The sequence below is a fragment of the Erpetoichthys calabaricus genome, chromosome 14, assembly GCF_900747795.2.
Source record: "Erpetoichthys calabaricus chromosome 14, fErpCal1.3, whole genome shotgun sequence".
Lineage (NCBI taxonomy): Eukaryota > Metazoa > Chordata > Cladistia > Polypteriformes > Polypteridae > Erpetoichthys > Erpetoichthys calabaricus.
This window is the reverse complement of record NC_041407.2, coordinates 10,748,566-10,765,012: the sequence shown is the minus strand read 5'-3', so window position 1 is coordinate 10,765,012 and position 16,447 is coordinate 10,748,566. Positions and strand designations below refer to the sequence as shown.

Sequence of the window (16,447 nt, the reverse complement as noted above, 5' to 3'; positions counted from 1 at the left end):
AGTGGTTGCCTCTCTAATCCAATAGAGTGTGAAGCCTGGAAACAAATAGACACCAAGATGATTCTGATCCCTTTCGGCATCTTACTGCTCTTTTTTAAAGATACCACCTAATCATCCTTCTTCCCAGCAACCCCCGTGCCACACTGAACCTGCCCTGGGCTGCTGGGATTTGTTGGCCATTCAAGTAGTGCTGGTACAATTGTACTGTCCCATAGGCTTCCTCAGTTGTTAGTTATAGGAGTAAATACAATTACACAGCCTTTAAAAGCGAGTTAAATCCATCCTTTCATTTTCTTGTCTTACTGTCTCTGCCGTGGTTACAGGGAGGGATGTACGATCTCATGTATGACTATCATTCTAAAAGAACACATTCCCAAGGAGTATTCGCCCCCTGCTGATTACTGCATTCTTGTTGCAGACCATTGAAGCCTTTTTTTGATTACCCTCTCAACATTTGTGATACTCTACAAATAAATCTAAACTGAAGTACATGTTTCCACCTCCTAGTTCCACAGCCAGACCACTGACTCACCAGAATGTTGTTGGATGCTTTGCGAGCACCCTTCTTTGCTTGGCTTTATCTTGAGGCATGTTCTGTTCGATTTATAGTGAGTTGCCTGGGCTCATCGATTACTGCTTTCTCGCGTTTTTGCTCACTTCATGGGTCCAAGTCAACAGTAACTGTGCATTGACTTCAGTTGCTACAATGACCTCTAGACATCCCTTGACTTTGTCCCAAATATCCACCCAGATGTCCTGAAAAGTGAAGATGTTGTCTCCTAGGGCATACCTTACAAAGAGGCTTCAGTTGTCACTGAAGAACCCGTCGTCTGCATATTAGTGGGCTGCTTCATTCCCATTGCATCACAAGGTAATCAAAAAATATGAAAATCTCAGCAAGTGATAGGTTTGGAGTTTGAGAAGCAAAACCTTCAGAGTGTATCTGTTGATGATGGGCCCCCCTGCTGACAGAACACATCATAATGTGTGGCTGCTCCCCAAGATGTTTGTCTCTATTTTTTGACGTTTTCGACCTTCCTTTATTTCTAGGGTTGGAATCCAGGGAGGAGTACAGGGCAGATCAGGGGCGACTGAGGAGCCTCATCTCCACAAGCAACATAGACCTGGAAGAAGATGAAGATGAGGAGGAAGGCAGACCCCTGCAGTTGCTTCACTGTGGGTCACTGGCGGTCTGAATGTGCACTATATTGACTGACGCTAAACCACCCATCCTCCTGAAGCTGAGGAGCCTGGTGCCGGATTCCCTTTTTCAATTTTCAGAAAAGATGTGCAGGTCTGGTCATGAGTGCTGTTGCCTTGTTTCTGGGCGAACAGGCCAATGTTGTTAGGCTCCCTTTGCTTTTGGCCTGGCCTGCGGTATGTCAATTGTCCTGAGTGACAGATGGCGGAAACGCAGCCAGTTGCCTTTCATTTCTTCTTGTTTTTTGTTGTGTTTGCATCAGTGGTGTTGCATTCTGCCCCATCAGAACAGGCCTGAGATGGCTGCAGCACGTGGACAAGCAAAACTCACACTGGTGTGGTTTCTCTCGTGAGGCAGGCAAGTGGATGAGCGGTAGGCTGGCATGCTGCTTTGTCTGACTGAGCAGACACCACTGAAGGGTCCCTGTACCTCCCTCCGCTGGAGCCTGCTGCTTTCTGAGATTCTGGTTACTTAAACATGTTGACCTTCTGAATTCTGGGAAAGAGAAAAGGGGAATATGAATCATGGAACGGTGCCATTATGATATATGTTGTTTTCAATGCACTGGAGTCCACATCACAATACTGAAAACATCGTGGAGGTGGCTGTAAGGACACTGAATGTTTAGCATCCGTCTATTCGGCCAGTTGAGGTGAAACTTAATGAGGTTTATTCAGTTTTCAGGACACACTGCTAGAAGTTCAAGTCCAAAGTGTGACGACACGGCAGGTGCTCAGAGGTTGCAATGCCTGGCAGAAACTTCACACTCATTACAGGAGCTACAAAGCCAGAGGTAGGCAAACTCGGTCTCGGAGAGCGCACTGGGCTGTCAATTTTCATTCCAGTTGGTCCGAGGATGTAAACAGAGTTTGTAAATCAGAGCACTGAACTGCTTGTTTGGAAAGCAGTAATGAATAAATGGGGCCAAACCCATCATCATCTCAAAGGGAGTTTTTATTGTGAATGAATCTGGCAGCTAAGCCCGAGACCAAGTTTGCCCATCCTGGTGCTAAGCTACCTCTGATGCAGCAGCCATACTGTATGTCAGTGCAGGCACTTCCAGCTCCAGGGTCTTGGGTTGTGGCGAGTCCCTAATATATCCATTCTACATTAAACCCACCATGCAAAGCATGTTTGCTTATATTAATTTAAAGGAATACTTGCCCAGAAATTATTTTTTATGTTACTTACCCTTATGGTTTGTAATGATGGTGAAAAACATTTTGTCTCCCATTTCCATGGAAAACCAAGATACCATGGTTTATGACAGGAGTAAATGGTGACCAGCATCGGACAACAGCAAACAAAATCAAAATGTCCTCAATAAATTCTCACATCATTTGTGCTGCATAATCCACATGTTTGATTGTCTAGTCAAATGCTCACAACGTCCCAAACACATTCCTATTAGAAAACGCTCTCGGTCACACTCAAACATTTGAATTGAAGGCGCACCTCCCCTTGTCTCATTTACACTGCGTTTATATCCACTAATGGAGTACCTCTGGGATATTGAGTGCAGCCTGGGAAACTGACTGGGTGAACTGGTAAAGCATCTGAGATGTCTACAAGTCTGAGGCAGGCTCTCTTCTTGTTTGTCTTTGACGTTTAATCTTTAGTTATACACGTCTCTCTCTCCACAGACTCCGCACTACTGCTAGCCAATGATTAAGCACTTACTGGGCTGGACTCGTGACCACCAATGGGGGAGTTTGGGGGGCTTCAATTCAAATACTCGTTCACATCGGGGTGCCTTGTGCTTTAGTTCATGACAGTGACTTCCGGAAGTGACTTGTTTAACAATACTTTAGTAAAAATACATGGGTTTGGGATGACTTGACCATGCAGATCATGCAACTCAAGTATCGTGAGGTTTTTAAGGACTTTTTAATATTGCTTACTTTTGTTCACGGTTGGTCACCATAGAGGCGTCATATTCCACCATAAACTTTATCTGTGTTCTCCATGAAAGCAGGAGATTAAAAATTCCTTGGCCATCACTTCAAACTACACAGGGTAAGTCGTACACAGTAAACACTGGGTGGAGTATTCCTTTAACCTGAAGGCTCCGTGTGCCACATTACTGCCAGCATTGAATTTAAATGAAAGCTTAATGAACCACACTGCTGCTGCTAATCATTTAGAATCATCCATTACTTGTTTTCTTTTTAATTTTCATCCCTGCTGCTGCTTTTATTTCAACTTGAAATCCACACATCACACTGCTGATGTTACCCATTGCAACAGATCTCACCCACAATCCTGATGATTTTCTCCTTAACGGGAGCCCTCGTCGATCACATTGTGTGCCGTTTTCATTCAAACTGAACCCTTCATGTAGTACACTTTAAGCTTACTTTCATTCTAACTGAACCCAGCATACCAGAGGTCTTCTGGTCTTCATTTTATTTACGGCTTGCCTTTAGCACATTTCTTACGCAGGTGAAAACTGTCGTGCCGCAGTGTTGCCTCCCTTATGTATTACGTGGCTGCTGATCTTTCTCACTGAACCTTTCCGTTAGCACAGAGTTCTCTGATTTTCATATCCAAACTCTTCCCCACGCTACTTCTGATTTTCATTCTGACTAAAGCTCTCACGGCACAGCCATACTTGTGCCAGTGTTTATGTGGGTGTGTGCCGTGCCCACTTTAATTTAATGCTGGCAAGACATGGATGGAGCTGCAGCAAGTGCTGCTAATGTTCATTCTTACCTGAACCTTCATGTGTTGCTTATTTTCATATAAACTGCAGTCTTTCCCTGTTGATTTTCATTCAAACTGAAGCCCTTGTGTGCTACACTGCCATCGATGTTCATGCCAGCTGAGACCCTCGTCCTACATTGCTGTTGCTACACTTCCATCCTGTTATAGTTTGCCAATAAAAGAACAAACTAAGATGAATGGAGGTGACCAGGAGAAGAAATATCACAAAAACAAAGCAAGAGATTAATCCCGAGAATCCATGCCGAGTCAATTCACAAACCAAGACATTAAAATCAAAGCCAAGAAAAGGTTTTAATAAACACTTTGAAAGAGCACAGCATCAGGAATACAGTGATGTCCTCAAGTTCTCCACACACTTGGGTAAGGACTTCTTGTCACTAGCGACCTTTTAACTTGATGAAGATGATCCGCTGTGGCAACCCCTAACGGGAGCAGCCGAAAGAAGAAGAAAATGTCTGAGATGCACCCTGGTCACCTGGGAGTGCATTTTGATGCCATCTAAACTAATTAAAGGCGGCACGCAAAAAAATTATGATTTTTTTTGATGACATCTTAACTATTTGAAAGCAACATTTTAGAAAGGAAGAAAATCATTCTGTGACCCAAAAAAATATATAAAATGTCTGTAAAATAAGTAACACAAAAGTACGACCACTCCGAGACCCTCACACTCCGTACTCGCCTTGTTTGTCATTGTAATAGAGACCCTCGCATGTCACTGTCACTTGTGAGTGCACTAAAGGCAGTTTTCACCTGAATTTTCCGGCTTTGTGTATCACACCCCACAACGGTGCCCGTTGCTGCTAAGTTTGCCCCTGAAACTCGGACCCTCACTGTACTATTGTCTTATTGGGAGCTGCATGACTGTTCCTAATGACAAATTGGGGGCTCGCTCACCTTGAGCTATGTGCTGCCAACAAGAAATGAACTGATCTGAGGGGAGCGTGAAGCCCACTGCTGTCTCATTCTCACTGAAGCTTTCATGTGTTAGTTATTTTCTTATTAGTGGCAACCTACTGTGCCATTGTGCTGCCCACATGCCTACTGAAGTCCTCACATGCCCAAAAGGTGCTGAATTTCATTTAACTGAAACTAAGCTGCTGGCTCCACCTGAAATCCTCAGGTATTGCGATGAGGCCAAGAGAAGCTTTCATGGACCACACGTTCATTCTATCTTGATCTCCGTTGTTACGGATTTTCATTTGGAAATCATTTACATGCCGTGTATGTGCTGACTGTGGGCCCCTTGATACAGCGGATTCAGAAAGCATTCAGTCCCCGTCACTTTCTGCACTTCATGTCATAGATTTAAATGGATACATTTTGCCATTTTTCACCCATCAATCTCCATTAAATAACCCATAATGACAAGGTGAAAACAGGTTTACAGAAAGATCTAAACAGCATTAAATATCAAAAACTGAAATTTCGCATTCATAGGAATATTCACCCCCTCATTTGATTACTTTTGCAAAGCCCCTTCGGCAGCAATTACCGTTTCAAGTCTTTTTTTGGGAAGACTCTACAAGCTTTGCACACCTGCAGCTGGATACTTTGATCCCATATTTGCTGACAGATCCTCTCTCAAGGACATTCAGAGTCTTGTCCTGAAGCCACTCCAGCGTTGTCTTGGTTTTATGCTTTCGGTCATTGCCATGCTGAAAAGTGAGCCATTGCACCCAGTCTGAGGTGGGCCTCTCTGGATTTTGCCGCATTCATCCTTCCCTTGATTCTGACCAGTCTCCCTGCCCCTATAGTACCCCGTAGAATGATGGTACCACCGCCATGCTTCACCATGAGGATGATATTGGGTAGATGATGAGCAAATCCTAGTCTTTATCAAACACAGTGCTTGGAGGTATCCCCTGTGAGTTTAGTTTTTTGTCTCATAAGACCAGAGACCCTTTGTCTTCATGCTCTCAGAATCCTTTAAATGCTGTTTGGCAAACGCCAAGTGATTTGTCTTTTACTCAGAATTAGCTTCCATCTGGTTGATGGAGTGTTGCTGAGACGGTCCTCCTCCAGACAGTTTCTCCCATCACAGCAGAGGACGTGTGAAGCTTTATTAGAATAACTGTTGTGTTCTCGGTCACCTCCCTGACCAAGGCCCTTCTTGCCTGGTTACTCAGTTTGGCTGGATGGCCAACTCTAGGAAGACTCCTGGTGGTTCTAAACATCTTACTGAGGTCACCGTGATCCTGGGAGGACACATCTTTACAAATGGTTTTGAACCCTTGCTCTGTTCTGTACCGCACCACAATTTGGTCACTGAGGTCTGGGTGGTTTGGTTTTTGTCCTGACGTACAGTTTAAATTGTGGGCCCTTTATAAATTTGTATACACATACTTTTCTAAATGACGTGGACTCCAAAATGGTGGACTCAAATCTAAAGGGGATTTAAAGCAAGCAGGATGAACCTAGGCATGGCTTGGAGTGCTGCAAGTAACGCTCTGGGCACTTCTAGGAATGAGAGGTTTCTGTTTTTCATTTGTAATCAATTTGCAAACCTTTCTCAAACATGTTCTCACTTTGTCATTACAAGATATTGAGTGTCGATTGATGGACAAAATGGTAAATGTAGCCATTTCAAATTAAATCTACAAGACAATTAAGTGTGCAGAAAGCGAAGGGTCTGAAAGCTTTCTGATTGCACAGTAATTTGACACTTGCTGGTCCTCCAAAGCCACTGCTCTTCTGCTTACTTTCCATAATTGTGTCCACATTGCTGCTCATATTCACATTTTTGGAACTCAGCCTAACAGCAGCACTTCTTGGCCTCCATGTGCCAGGCTGACACTTCTCTTCATCTTCTTACTTTCCTTTACCATGCATGTCCCATTCTCGTCATATGTTCATTAGGAAGTCTCCTTCTTTTATTTCTGGTATCCTAGCCTGATATCTGTAGGAAGACTTGGTGCATTGATGAAAATGTCTGTGCTTCTGGGTTTCCCTTTTCTAAAGTCGCGTAGCGTATCCCTTGCGTCCCTTCCTGTAGTGGAGAGAAATCGCCCGAAGCAGACATTCTCACTGCGGCCCGCTGCTGTGGCGTGCCGTCATCTTTCATTTTATATCCATTTAAAAACACACCAGTTGGGCTCTTCTCGTCTGTCCATCTGTGACCCTTTGCGGCCAGATTCGATCATCGACCGCAGTAATTGTCTTGTTGATTTTTTTGCCTCTTTTATAACGGGTGCTTGCAAACGCTGAGAATTTATTAAAACCTGAAGCTTTTCGAAAATAAGCGTCACCGCCAGATGGCAGCATCTCCGGCGCAGGTCGTCACAGCATTTCACTCCCAGCCTCTTTTTTATGCGCTCAGAGTAATCCAGTTTTTATTTTACCACTTGAGGACCATTCCAATGTACAATGATAATAAACGACCTAACAACTGTCCGGAAATGGCCGCTTGGGTGCTGCTAGCATTCAGGTGCCTAGACTTTGAGCTCTATGTGTCCGGCAGAGGGCAGACCTGCTCCATGAACTAGAACTCGGTGCGCGCGTCGAGTTGTCGAACGCGTTATGACCAGCAGAGGGCGGGCTTCTCAAAGTACTTTATAGGAGAAAAGGATGTGGGCGGCGCTTCAGCGCAGTGAGATAATACGTCACAAGTACCGCCCCCCTTCCTCGGACTGGTGATGCAGAGTCGTACCCGAAGCGCGCCTGCCCTTTTTTTTTTAAATATATAAAGCACGCACTTTTTAGATTTATTGCGGTTACTGATGCCACCTGCGTGTCGGCACAGTTCACCCTGGTGTTTCCTTCTTTCCCTTAGAACTACAAGTCCGCGCGTGCATGTCCTTTAGAAATGACCGTCTGTGTGCAGCCAGCCTACCAGCCCCGACAATACCTCACGTTACACGCCGCACTGTGTCTTCATTTGCACTGCACCAAATCCATTAAACGAGACACCTAATCTTGAGTAGTAAAAAGACAATAAATAAACGATCCACTTTTCTATTGCTATTTCCTTTCTCCTCTGTTTTTTCTCATAGTTTGATTCTATGTTTGGAAAATAGGAACGTTTATACACTTTGGTTGCTTCCTTTCTCTTATTGGTCACAGTTTGCTCTTATTATTTATTCAAAATAAAGTATGTCATTCAACTGAAAAGTAAGGACAGTATGAAGACTGGAGAGGTCATCCCACCTCTTGACAAGTCTGCTCAACTCAAAATGAAGATAATAATAATACATTTTATTTATATAGCGCCTTTCCCATGCTCAAGGCACTTACAGAATATAATAAAGAACGGCAGAATATACAGTATATAGCATTGTACAAACCAGATCGAAAAGTGTTGTTTACAGGGAGGAGTGGCAACAACATGCGTGTGCCAGCGTCCCCTCACCACAATGTCCGACCCTGGGCAGCCTGCTAGAATCTGAGGCAGGGCTCCATTCTTTATTACAATACATGGCAAAAAGAAGGAGGACCCCCAACTCCCAAATGACTGAGTTCAAGTGTTCATTATTAACCGGTGCATCAGACCCACACAGTCTCCATTGGCAGGAGGACAGATCGGACTGAAGACCTCAGTGACTTTTAACATGGCACTGGCATTGGATGACATCTTTGCCTCAGGTCAGGATGTGAATTTTTCTGCTCTGCTTGATCTTCCTGGTGAATTGGAAGTGCAATTATTATGAAGAATAAACATCGAGATGCAACAAGACGTGCCACCGTTGGACTCTGGAGCTGTGGAAGTGTGTTCTCTGGAGTGATGCGTCACGCTCCACGATCTGGCCAGCAGAACGCAGCCTTCTGGTGCCTACTTGAAATTGTCACGGTTTGGGTTTGACACCTCGGTTCCAGTGAAGAGGAGCTTTAAACCCCCCGGAGGAGAGGAAGGCCAGGAGAAGCTTCAAAGACGGGACCCAGTGTGTGTGTGAGCAGGCCGTCCAGGCTCCTTACTGACATGACCTGGTTGTGTGGTCCCTGGCAGCTCCGTCATTTGACAAAGCACCTTTTCATTCTGGGACCAGGAACCACTGCTCTGAAACACTTCCTAATAAAATGTAGGGGAAAACAAATGTGTAATGTATGGTGGGCTACCTAACAGGACACTAGTAGATGAAGAAAGCCTGAACTTAGTCGTGGTGATTGCGTGCAGGAAGGAGTCCTTTTACAATCAGGAACATCGCTGGTGTTCCACTCATCAGTGACCTTCCATTCCTGGTTATTTTCTGTCTGGAGCTCGTTACGGATCCCAATCAATAAAAGGTTCTTCTTGGAACTGTAAGAGCGGGCGGTGAGAGTCCGCTACTCTCCTCACCAGAATTCGGCGTCGGTTCTTCTTGGCTTGCGGGCGACCTCGGTAGCGTAGCAGACTGAGTCTTCGATGTGCGGAAAGGCACACAGAGATGGTCACCCCAGTTTGTGGACTATTTGCCAATTATATTTTATTTATTTAATAATACAACGGTGGAGGTACAGCACTGAGCTACCCAAGAACTCTTCTCTTTTCTCTCTCTCTACTCCACCCACCAAATTTCTCCTCCCTTAAATAATCCATCAATTAACTTCATTTCAGCTTCCTGACATGAACTCCTGCTTACAGAACCTTCATGCCGATGAGTCTTTTGGGAACCAAAAATGGTTTCCTGGTTGGCGTCACCCTGGAGTGCTGGCTCTGAGGCTGACGATGCCCATGCGCCGGTATCTGGAAGGTTGCCAGTTCGAATCTCCGTTACTGAAAAAAGGCAAGCCTACTGCGCTGGGCCCTTAACCTGCAATTACTCCAGGGGTGCTGTGCAATGGCTGACCCTCCCGCTCTGACCCCCAAGGGGTATGCGAAAACTAAAATTCCCAATACAAGAAATCGCACAAGAGCAACAAAAACCGAGCTGCTCTGGCCCCTCTATTTGTAAGAGTGCGACTGCCGTCCTGAGGGTCAAAGTCAAATTCAGCCTTCCGAATGTCTCCTGCAGTTCATGCCCACCAATGAGATGAGCACATTTACGTGATGGCCCCCCTCCTGCCAGGTGGGGCTTAAACATTAAACTTTAGTGATCGATTGCTTGGCTTGGGTATTTATGGATTGTTAATTATTACAACAGGCAAAAACTGAGAGAGAGTCAGTGGGTGGGGTGGGGGGGAATCTCATGGAGACCCCCGCACTTGTCATTTCTTGAATGCACTCGGGTAGTCAATGGCCGTGCTGTGAATCAGCGTTGCACCGGAGTGCCGTTGCGAGTGTCCGCCTCCTCCTTCCCTCGAAGATTTGTTTGTCCGTCTGCTTTCTCGTTTACGTCGCTGCCTTTCGAAACGCAAATGGCTACTTCTATGTCTTTAACTATATGTCACTGCAATTATTAGATTGTACCAGTAATGGCGCACTGCTATAACAATAATGTGCCGTGAATACACTTGACCTGAGCATTCCTAGTCTTCATCCTCTTTTTCTGTACGTTTAACATTTGTTTGCTCAGAGGCTGATGTGTTTGCTTCTTCCTGAGCAGCTCTTCTTTCTTCATCCTAGCGTCCCGCTTCTTCTCTTCTTCTGTCTGCATGTTTTCACGTTAAAACTGATTAAGTCAGAGTTTGTTTTGCAATTACTTAGTATGATTTCCTTAAGCTGGCACTTAAGTCTTCAATCTGCCTCAAGAATGATTTAAGATATGAAGAGGTAGGGAAAGTGACGGCGAAGGTGGTAGGGATGAGAACGGCGCCCGTACGCATGCGCCACACACCGCCCTGCTGGCCACTGCCGAGTTGATTCAGGCCCGGCCTTAGGCATAGGCGAAGTACGCGGCCGCCTAGGGCCCCGGATCGACTCCTTGGTCTAATTTTCACGCATTTTGCAGAGCCCCCCTTTCGCCTAGGGCCCCATAATACCTAAGACTGGGCCTGGTTGATTCTACAATAAAATAAATATAAAAATAAAAAGAGGAATAACCTTGGAGGTCAATCAGCACCCCGAAAGCGGATAATAGACGTTATGTAGTGTATGTGTACCAAATTTCAGGTCAATTGTTCAAACGATTTGCGAGCGACAGGTGATTTAAAATCCAGGACAGAGAAACTCACAGCCACGGTAGCGCATTATATTTAAAGATTATTCATTCAGCAGACGCCTCAAGCAAATTTAAAATACGCAGAAGAAACTGAGCAGATAACAAGATCAAGAAATAAACAGCAAAATGGAGTCGTCCTGCTGGTATGTAAGGAGACCCGCAGTTGGACTGAGACACACATCAGCGCCCCAAACTCCACGAGTACCACGGCTGCCTCCTGTACGAGAGAAGATAAGCCGCTCCGAAGCATTGAATGAAGGGGTGCGCTTTCAAAACAGGAGGAAATCGGGTGCAGTTCGAGTAACCCAAGGGAGGACAGTCCACACAGCCTCGGAGCAACGATGTGCAGTCAGGGCAAGTCCGGCAAGAAGAGGCGTGGTCAGCAGAACGGAGACTTCTGGGAAAGGAGATGTGGCGAGAGCGAAGACTGGAGATACTGAGGAGTAGTGGCGGCTCGCGTATAGGCACTGTGGAACTGCAGCACCCCCAATTTCCACTTGATATTATCGATAACATTTAATATAATTAGTCCTTTTTTCTTTAATTCTTTCTTTATACTTGTACAATATATAATCCTTAAGCTTAATGTCAGCAGCCATCCCCCAGTTTATGAAAAAGATACAAAAATCTTTGTATGTGGCGTTTGGCTGTTGTGCGCATGCGCACATAGGAAGTAGCATGCGAGGCTGCGAGGGAGAGAGAGCGACTGTCGCCCCGCAGCGCCGACCCCTGCTTTCATCCATCCATCCATTTTCCAACCCACTGAATCCGAACACAGGGTCACGGGGGTCTGCTGGAGCCAATCCCAGCCAACACAGGGCACAAGGCAGGAATCAATCCCAGGCAGGGTGCCAACCCACCGCAGGACACACACAAACACACCCACACACCAAGCACACACTAGGGCCAATTTAGAATCGTCAATCCACCTAACCTGCATGTCTTTGGACTGTGGGAGGAAACCCACGCAGACACAGGGAGAACATGCAAACTCCAGGTTCCCAGGTCTCCCAACTGCGAGGCCACCGTGTCGCCACCCCCCACCCCGCCCACACCGCTTTCAATTTCCTCAGTTGTCATCCAGAGATCAAGGAGAAAATTATTGATCTTTTCGCGCAAATTAAAACAAGAAGAATAGATTTCATTTTTAAATGAATAGATCAAGCTTGAACTGTAACAATTTAGGATATAGTAAGTAAGAAATGTTTGATTTTGTTCTTTTAGGATTTTATCATGTTTCTGAATAAATTTTCTTTTTATACATGTTTGTTTCCTTTTACACAAGTTTAAAACAAAGGATAAAAATTTTCTGGAGCAGCACCCCCACTAATTTTAGCTACGAGTCGCCATCCGGAGAACCGCAGATCAAGAGGGGTTTGCAGCAGCGGGAGGGAAATAAAGGGGCTGAAAAGGTCTGACAGCACCTGGTGGGGGGGGGGGGGGGGGGTATTAGTGGGGGGTGTTGGCTACAACGGGATGGAGGTGCAGTTGTTAAGCCGAGAGAGAGCAGTGACATGCGGTGAGGTTCATGGCTGGTGACTCCATCAGAGTAAGATTTACAAATAGATGAACCCCAAAATGTCGCTTCTTCACTATTTAATTGGCAGCTGACTACTGGTTATGTTTCATATCTCATCAGCATTCCTTACACACTCATAGCTAAGGCGCATATTTGGCTAAGAAAGAATGTCACATTTACAGCAGCGAGAGAGAGAGAGCGGACTGAGCGCCTTTGCTCCTCGCCCTCCATGTACTCTAAATTTGCAGTTGCAATTCCACAATTCATACTCATTCAATACAAATAAAGTATAGCGTGGTGTACAAAGAAAAAACAGATTTCAATTTTGACCTTAATTGAAATATTTAGTTGTTTTAAAAAGCTTTTAATTCTGATGCTTTAATCAATTTAAATACAGAGTCTTCAAGAAAAGGATAACAAGAAAAACAAAAATATTTTATTTAAGGTCAAAATTTAGTTCTTAAATATTGGATTGTTTTTTTTTTTCTGTTATTCTGATCTAATTTTCTATAAAAGTGAAAACCGTTTATTGGTCTTACCTTTATTTGTAAATGAAGTCCATGCGCCTATCCTTCTCCACGCAAATTTCCGTCACTTTCTTGCGAAAGTCCTTCTTATTTTCCTTTAGATTTAAAAATCTTAATCATTCATTTTGGCAGTCAAAATAAATAAATAAATGAACGGACCGCTGCAGTGCACTTGACTTTCTGATATCGCTAACTTATCGGCGCCGAGAGTTGAAGAGCAGTAACGAGCACCTGTTGAACTCACACGCGCCCCCTTCAGGACGCCACGGTACTGTCGGCCTCACCTTGTGCCTTTTCACGGCGGTTTGATGTTCGATCAGCAAGACTAGATATGTCACACACATTCATTAAATATATGAGCCAGACCGTGGAAAGTCAGCGTGTATAATAAATGTGTCTGCAAACATTATATTGGTGACATACAGAGAGACAGCAACAGGCAGCGCCAATCTCGTGTGTGAGGGAGAGCGCAGTCCGAGGTGAGGGGAGGCTCGCGTTTCTCCCTTGTTTTTGAACAGTTCAGCGATTATGACTATAAAAATGATCAAAATAATTGGAATCATACAGAAAACAAATTTATAGCACAGACCCGTGGACACATTTATTTTATGTTATCATTATTACTGTTATTATTTTTGTGCTTTTCATAATCTCCCCTGCCTTCCCTGACTGCACTTCCCTGAAGGAGAGGAGATGCCACGTCCTGTGAATGTGAACAAGGAAGAGACAACAGGATTGGGTCACTGAAGAAATCAAATGCAATGAATGAAGGCGAGGAGTCCAGCGTCACGTGACCGCTGACGGTCCAGTTTGAGATGTCGAGAGTTCCTCCACGATGAGATGGCGGCCGCAGATCCGGGGTCCGGAGAGGAAGGTCTGAGCGTCATCAGCATAGGGACTGGCAGGAGAAGCCGTGAGATGAGATGACGAAGGAGTGAATGACGAATGAAAGACACAACAGCGGAGAAGTCAAGGAGTTCGACCAGGAGACGCAAAGCTAAAGCAGAAAACAGACGGCCTGCACGCGCGCACGCGCACTGCTTTACTTGCTCAGTCGACGGACTCCTTTACGAAAATGTGTGCATGCAAAGAATTTTGGGGGTCGTGGGGCAGGGCAGGCCTGGACGGCGGTGTCTCACACACACACACAATGCCAGTCTCGAGTCGAACTCGGCCGTTGTCCTCACAGCACAGCGGGGGCAGACTGCAGGGTGGTGGGCTCGTGGGTTGGGGAGGGGGGGTCACTCTCCTTGTCACGTGTGCTGCCCCCATTTCTTATCACCCGGGAACCTGCAACGGTTTGAAAATGCCGAGGATGAGCCGAAAGGCGACTCCCTAAAGGGTGTGGTAGTGATGAAGACATTTCAGTATTTCATGACGGACACGGCCATAGCGGGGTCTGTTCCGGGGGGCTGATGTCGGTTAATTTTCATGGAGTTTGGTTTTATTTGAACAAACATTCGGGTCACTTTGGGTGGGGGCAAGGAATGGTGAAAATGTCTTTCCACGTAAATGAAGCTGATTTGAGGACCGGGCACTTCTCACTCTGCCCACTGAGTCAGGGTACGGACGTTACTATGGCCGCTTCACTGTGACTTTCTGGGCTCCTACTTTAGTGAGCGGAATACGACCCACAATCAAAATGAAGGTGGTCTTGATTATTTCAGGTATTGTAAGAAGCTTTCTTGAGAGGAGACCCCACATTGCCTTGTACTTTGGATACCTGGGCCCACCTTGCGTCGCTTTCCACAAAGTCACCTCTGATTTCCCTCAGATGACAGCCGTTGTCCTAAATCGGCCCCCCCAGCGGGTGTACGATTGAGTCCTGCCAGCCTGACGTTATAGACGTGACCCTGAGGTGCCACCGTCACAGAGTCATCAAGGCTGGCACTAGCTGAGAGGGGCTCTAGTCTGCCACACAGCATTGCCCAGCTGCCCGAGTAGCAGGACATGGGGCTCAGTGACAGGGCGAGCAGTGGGATGCCCACCCGGACACGCGCTCTTCACTTCACTTCATCCTGACCTCTCCAGGCTTCTCTCAAGCTCCGTCTGCAGGCCGAGTCGCGCCTCAGTGAATTTCCGATTAGCCATTAAATGAGACTCTGGATTCCCGAAAGTGACGTCAGCCAGCGCCGCGGCCTGTCACCGTGTTAATCACGTCTCCATTGTGCGCTGGGACAATGCGCATTGTGTGCTGGCTCAGGCCTTCTTTCCAGTGTCCTTGCCAACATTCGGCATTTTTGTGGAATCCTAAGCGCCCCTGTTTGCTCTTCTAGCGTCTTCCTGGCCAGCGGAGAGAATCTGCAGCTTTGATTTCCTAAGCTCTGAGGATGGAGATCAGCCTGAGCAGATGAACAGCCTTGACGGCCCGGGGGTGGAGAGCACGCCGACTGCACACAGCGGGCACCACTAACAAGTGTGTAAGCTACGTGATAGCCTTGTAATCCATGATGGGGCGCACGACACGACCTAACATGAGGCAACTGAAAACAATCATGATGGCCCCACGCCGACTGTGCCATTGACAAGCGTGTAAGCATCACAGCACCACACACGATAACATAACACAGCACAGCGGACAGAACGTAACAGGATATGCCAACTGGACATGATGGACACCGCTGCAAGCGTCTGAACTAAATAACAACCTTGTGATCGGTGACGTCACACAGCATGACATGACATTACCATCACGCGACACGCCATAACACAATCAACTGAAAATCAATGTGACGGCTCACCCCGACTGTACGTGAGGGGCACCCCGGCAAGCGTGCAAGTCACATAAGAACCTTGTAATCCGTAACACAGCATGGCACACGAGACGACACAGCATGACGTGACACAATATGACGTGGCATGACGACACACAAGGTGACATGCCATGGCTCAGCATAACATTACACAGCATGATATAACCGGATTAACTCACTGAGGGTCACGGGGGCCAACGCCTACCCTAGCAAGGCAGGAAACGGCCCAGGATGGCACGCCAGTCCACTGCAGGGCACACACACTCAACATTAATCCTAACTGGCACGTCTTTGAGGGTGCAGGAGGAAAGCTGGAGTAACGGCGGGAGGGCACACTCGCAACTCCATATTGGCAATGACCGGGTGTGGGGTCTGTAAGGTAGCGATGCCAAACTCTGCCCCCCCTCACTATGTTAGCCCCTTCTATTAACCAACCAGTTTAAACTTTTTTGTTTTTAAAAAAACAGATTCGAGGCAGACCATAATGGGGGTGGTCTTAGCCCCCCCCCCCCATCTCATCACCTCAATTTGGTTTCCTTCCCTATTTTGGGACAAGTTCAAATCACCAATCTGAACGGGCATCACTGCCACCTCTTGCCCACAGTGTGCCATCATTTCTGCAATCGTCTCACTAGTGCGCCAGTGCCGTGGTTCTGTATAGCGCCTCCCAGTGTAAAGGGCAGGCCATGGCACTTTACAAAGTAAACACA

At 46.2% G+C, this 16,447-nt stretch overlaps 2 protein-coding genes across 7 annotated transcripts in view; both read left to right on the top strand.

Moving 5' to 3' along the window:
• The window catches only part of rnf157 (ring finger protein 157), a 72,682-nt gene extending 68,547 nt beyond the window's left edge, over window positions 1–4,135 (top strand). For all 6 annotated transcript variants that reach the window (XM_051936500.1, XM_028818828.2, XM_051936503.1 and 3 more), the window contains one exon: window positions 1,051–4,135. In XM_051936500.1, coding sequence (XP_051792460.1) covers window positions 1,051–1,196 — 146 coding nt within the window. In that variant the 3' untranslated portion in view covers window positions 1,197–4,135. The remainder of the gene's footprint in view (window positions 1–1,050) is intronic.
• mfsd11 (major facilitator superfamily domain containing 11) overlaps window positions 1–10,657 on the top strand; it is a 200,509-nt gene extending 189,852 nt beyond the window's left edge. Inside the window, exon 14 of the transcript XR_007936700.1 lies at window positions 10,646–10,657. The gene's annotated coding sequence lies outside the window, so the exon portion shown is untranslated. The remainder of the gene's footprint in view (window positions 1–10,645) is intronic.
• The last annotated feature ends 5,790 nt before the right edge of the window (window positions 10,658–16,447 follow it).